This window comes from Corapipo altera, unplaced genomic scaffold (assembly GCF_003945725.1).
Source record: "Corapipo altera isolate COAL_440 unplaced genomic scaffold, ASM394572v1 70, whole genome shotgun sequence".
Lineage (NCBI taxonomy): Eukaryota > Metazoa > Chordata > Aves > Passeriformes > Pipridae > Corapipo > Corapipo altera.
In genome coordinates this window covers 227,439-231,255 of record NW_020884911.1, presented here as the reverse complement: position 1 = coordinate 231,255, position 3,817 = coordinate 227,439, and the positions used below count along the sequence as shown (strand labels likewise).

Genomic DNA, 3,817 nt, shown 5'->3' with positions numbered 1-3,817 from the left:
TTTGGGGCGGGGTTTGAGGCGGGGTTTCCGTGCTGTGCCCGCAGGTGTGGATCAGCTTCGCGCAGTTCGAGCTGTCGGCGGGCAGGGAGGAGCGGCTGCAGCGCTGCCGGCAGGTCTATGAGGAGGCCAACAAGGCCATGCGCAGCTGCGAGGAGAAGGAGGAGAGGGTCATGCTGCTGGAGTCCTGGAGGAGCTTCGAGGAGGAGTTCGGCTCTGACAGCACCAAGGAGAGGATAGATAAACTCATGCCTGAGAAAATAAAGAAGAGGAGAAAACTGCAGGCTGAGGATGGGGTAAGGAAAAAGCGATGCCAGCTGTGGGTCCTCGGTGCCTTGGTGGAGTCAGCTGCTGGGGGTGGGCTAACAAACACGGGCTTTAATTTTCTCTTCTTTCTCTTTCTTATTAGAAGTGCCTCCTAATAGCCAGTGTTAACATGCAAATTAAACTTGCCTTGTGGTATTTTTTTCCCTAGTCTGATGCTGGCTGGGAGGAATACTATGACTATATTTTCCCAGAAGATACTGCCAATCAGCCTAACCTCAAACTCTTGGCTATGGCAAAGCTCTGGAAGAAGCAGCAGCAGGAGAGCGAAGCTGCAGCCGTGGATCCTGACAAGGACATCGATGAAAGCCAGACTTAACACCTTGCCTGTCCCCACCCTTTCCCTGGGGCATTGTACAGTATTTTCATTGGTGATAAATAAATGTATTTAGAGAGTTTTACTATTACTGACTTGAGATGGGTTTTGTGTGGAAAGCACACACTGTACTGGAGTCGATTCCCTTTAATACACTAGTTGGTTTCCAGCAGTTAGAGGAGAGGTCCTGGGACTAGTGCAGGGGTCTGCAGCCCTCACCAGTGACCTCAGAACTGGGTGGCAGTTCTCACTTGGAGCACAAGGCCCCCTGTCCCCAGTCTGTCTGGGGTGCCAGGACCAGCCACATCTGTGCAAGGCTCTGCTCCAGCTGGTGAGTCCTCCCTGCCTGGGTCTGTCCCAGGTTTATTCATCCTGAGAACTGGGCTGGCCATTAAAAACTGCACTGCTGGTGGGGGCAGCTGGGGCTGTTGGTGTCCTCACACCTCATCTCCTTGCTGTGGGCACGTGGCTCTTGCTCCCCCTCCTCTGTCCCACCTCCACTCACCCCACATGAGCCTCTGGAATAACACGTGCCTCTCATCTCTGAGTGTTTCTGCTGCCTCAGGTAGCCCATTACATTGTAAATCTCATTTCTATTTTCCCCTCTTTCTCCAATCCCTCCCTCTGCTCTGGGCCCCATTGCTTTTCACACTTCCTTTCGACGTTTCCCTCTACCCAATTCCCTGTCTTTGCATTTTCATTTCATTTAATTGAATTTTTTATGGAGTTTTCAGAGCTGGTAAGGTGGTTTTCTTGTGTATATTTTGGTGGGAGTTTTTTTGGTGGGTTTTTGTGGAGGGTTTTTTTGTTTTGCTTTTATTCTAGGAGCATTGCATTTTCCCAGGAATTCCTTACTTTGTTGAAGATGGAACATTGCCTTTTTATGCCGGCTTTGCTGTATGTTCTCTCAGTTGCTGATATCATCTCTCTTAATGAGACCAATGGTGAGATTGTCAGCAGGGATTCAGGTGAGCATCATGCCTGTGTTTGTACATGGAGCTTTAGCAGTTCTCCAGAAAGCAGCAGGGGCACAGGGCAGTGTCTCACAGGACAAGAACCATTGTTGTTCCGGGTTAAAAACCCAAACACTTGGATTTTCAAGCCAGATGGATTATTGTGGGGTTGTTGTTTATGAGTACAGAGTTTGGATTTTTTTTTTTTTTGCCTTGTTTTTGAAACACCTGTGGGGAGTGATCTGGACTGAGATCCTGAATGCTGCATTTCCAGTGGTGAAACTGTTCCCCCTTGGCTACCCCATCCCTGGAGGTGTCCAGGTTGGACAGGGCTTGGAACAACCTGGGCTAGTGGCAGGTGTCCCTGCCTATGGCAAGGGGTGGGACTAGATGGGCTTTGAGGTCCCTTCCAGCCCAGACCATGCTGGGGTTCTGTGTGTGCTTTGTGTCCTGCTGTTTGGTTCCTGGCAGCCTCTGTCCCCTCTGGGCTCTGCAGTAGGTGTTGAGATGTTTCTGCCCGTTTGATTTATGTCGTGTTTGCCTCGCTCCTCAGAGCTGCAGGTTCTCATGTTTAAGTTATGAAGCCCCAGTGCCCTCCTGGCCTGCCTGGATTTATCACCAGGCTGGGTAGAAGAGAAACATTCCTGCTGGAAAGGCTTCTGGCATGAGGGGTGGGGAGGAGAGGAGAGACACCCTGTTGGAAAAGTAGCCCCCTGCCATGCCCAGGTTAAACCCTGGGGTAACCTGATGTGTTGGGGGCTTTGGGGGTATGGAATGCCTTTAAATCCTGCAAAATTCAGATTTCCAGGTGGAAGAGGGAACACTGAGCAGTGGGTTCATGCCATGGAAAGGCGATCAGCTCAGCTGGTACCTGGCAGAGGAGGATCCACGGGGAGGGCGATGGAAAGATGCTGGGATTTAGGATGCATTTGTTCTGGGACAGCTATTTAAAACCAGTCTTGCTCGTGGAATTGCTTGTTTAAAAGAGGGCTGACTCTATCATGCAGTCAGGAGTAAATAGGTTTTGCAGTCTGGAGCTTGTTGTGTGGCACAACTAAAACTGTCTGTCCCTGTCTCCCGCCAACTGAGCAACAGTTGCTGCTGTATTGGGGTCTGGAAATTACTGAGTTCACGGGCTGCAGGCTGCTCTTCCGTTTTTAGGGAGCATTTCTGCTTATTTCTTGACTCTCAGTTCTGCACACTATCTTTTGTGAAGTTGCTTTTACCTGCTTTTACAAAAATATCCCTCTTCACGGGGGATTTATAGTGTTTGTGCCTCCGTTCCACTTCTGTAGATACCATCAGTCAATAAAATGCTGCACTTGAAAGAAGATAAACACACGTCTGTGCTTGGAAGTTGTGTTCTATTAGTGCATGGTTTATCTGCTGCTGTGAGAGCTCAAAAGCAAGATAAATGTGAGCACCACATATGGAAAATATTCCTCCTCAGAGGGAGCTGAGCCTTGTGTGGCTGGGAGGTGAGGGGCTGTGGCTGAGGGGCTCTGGTGCTGCAGGGCTGGGGTTTGGTGCCCAGGGGCAGTTTGAGGTGTTTATCCCTACATGTGCCAGGTGGGATTTTTTGCAGAACCTTCTGGCTCTGTGGGTTTTGTGGTGACCTGCCTGTGGTGCACAGCTGGTCATGGTTTGCTGTGGGCAAGGCACCATGCCTGCAGCCTCTGCTTTTCTCTGTGCTTCCTTATGCCCAATCCCATCAGAGGGCTGGGATCCAGCACTGTAACCTTGAGGAACATTATCGGGAACTCCCTTTCCGGGTGGGAATATCAGTGAGAGAAGAGTTTGGAAAGAACTGATCAGAATTGCTCTTATCAGAATCAACTCCCCCTGAAGATTATTGGTGAAGTTTTAAAAGCCAAACCGTGCTCACCACAGGCAGAGCCACGGTGGGAACAGGGAGCGCGGGGCCGAAGCACCCGAGGTTACAGCACTTTGGAATTGAAGCTGTATAAACCACCAGGCTGTAAACACCGGGAGGCTGGTGGTTCTGTTGCCTTAAATAGAAGAGGTATTTGGCTTTGGAGCTGGTTTGCCTTCACCTGCAGCCCCAGCTCTGTATCCTCTGGTGCTGCCGTGACAGCACGGTGTCCATCAACTGTGCTCCCATTCTGCCCCTCTGGACCCCCAGGGCACTGGCACGGGGAGACCTTGGCCTTAGCCCTGGTGGGAGTCATGGGCACAAGGGTGGGCAAATCCCTGAAGGATAGAGCAG

General features: G+C 50.7%; 1 protein-coding gene across 1 annotated transcript in view; it reads left to right on the top strand.

Annotated features, from left to right (window-relative positions):
* CRNKL1 (crooked neck pre-mRNA splicing factor 1) overlaps positions 1-732 on the top strand; it is a 9,867-nt gene extending 9,135 nt beyond the window's left edge. Inside the window, exons 13-14 of the mRNA XM_027654006.1 lie at positions 45-293; positions 473-732. Of these exons, the coding sequence (XP_027509807.1) occupies positions 45-293; positions 473-640 (417 nt within the window). The 3' untranslated portion in view covers positions 641-732. The remainder of the gene's footprint in view (positions 1-44; positions 294-472) is intronic.
* The last annotated feature ends 3,085 nt before the right edge of the window (positions 733-3,817 follow it).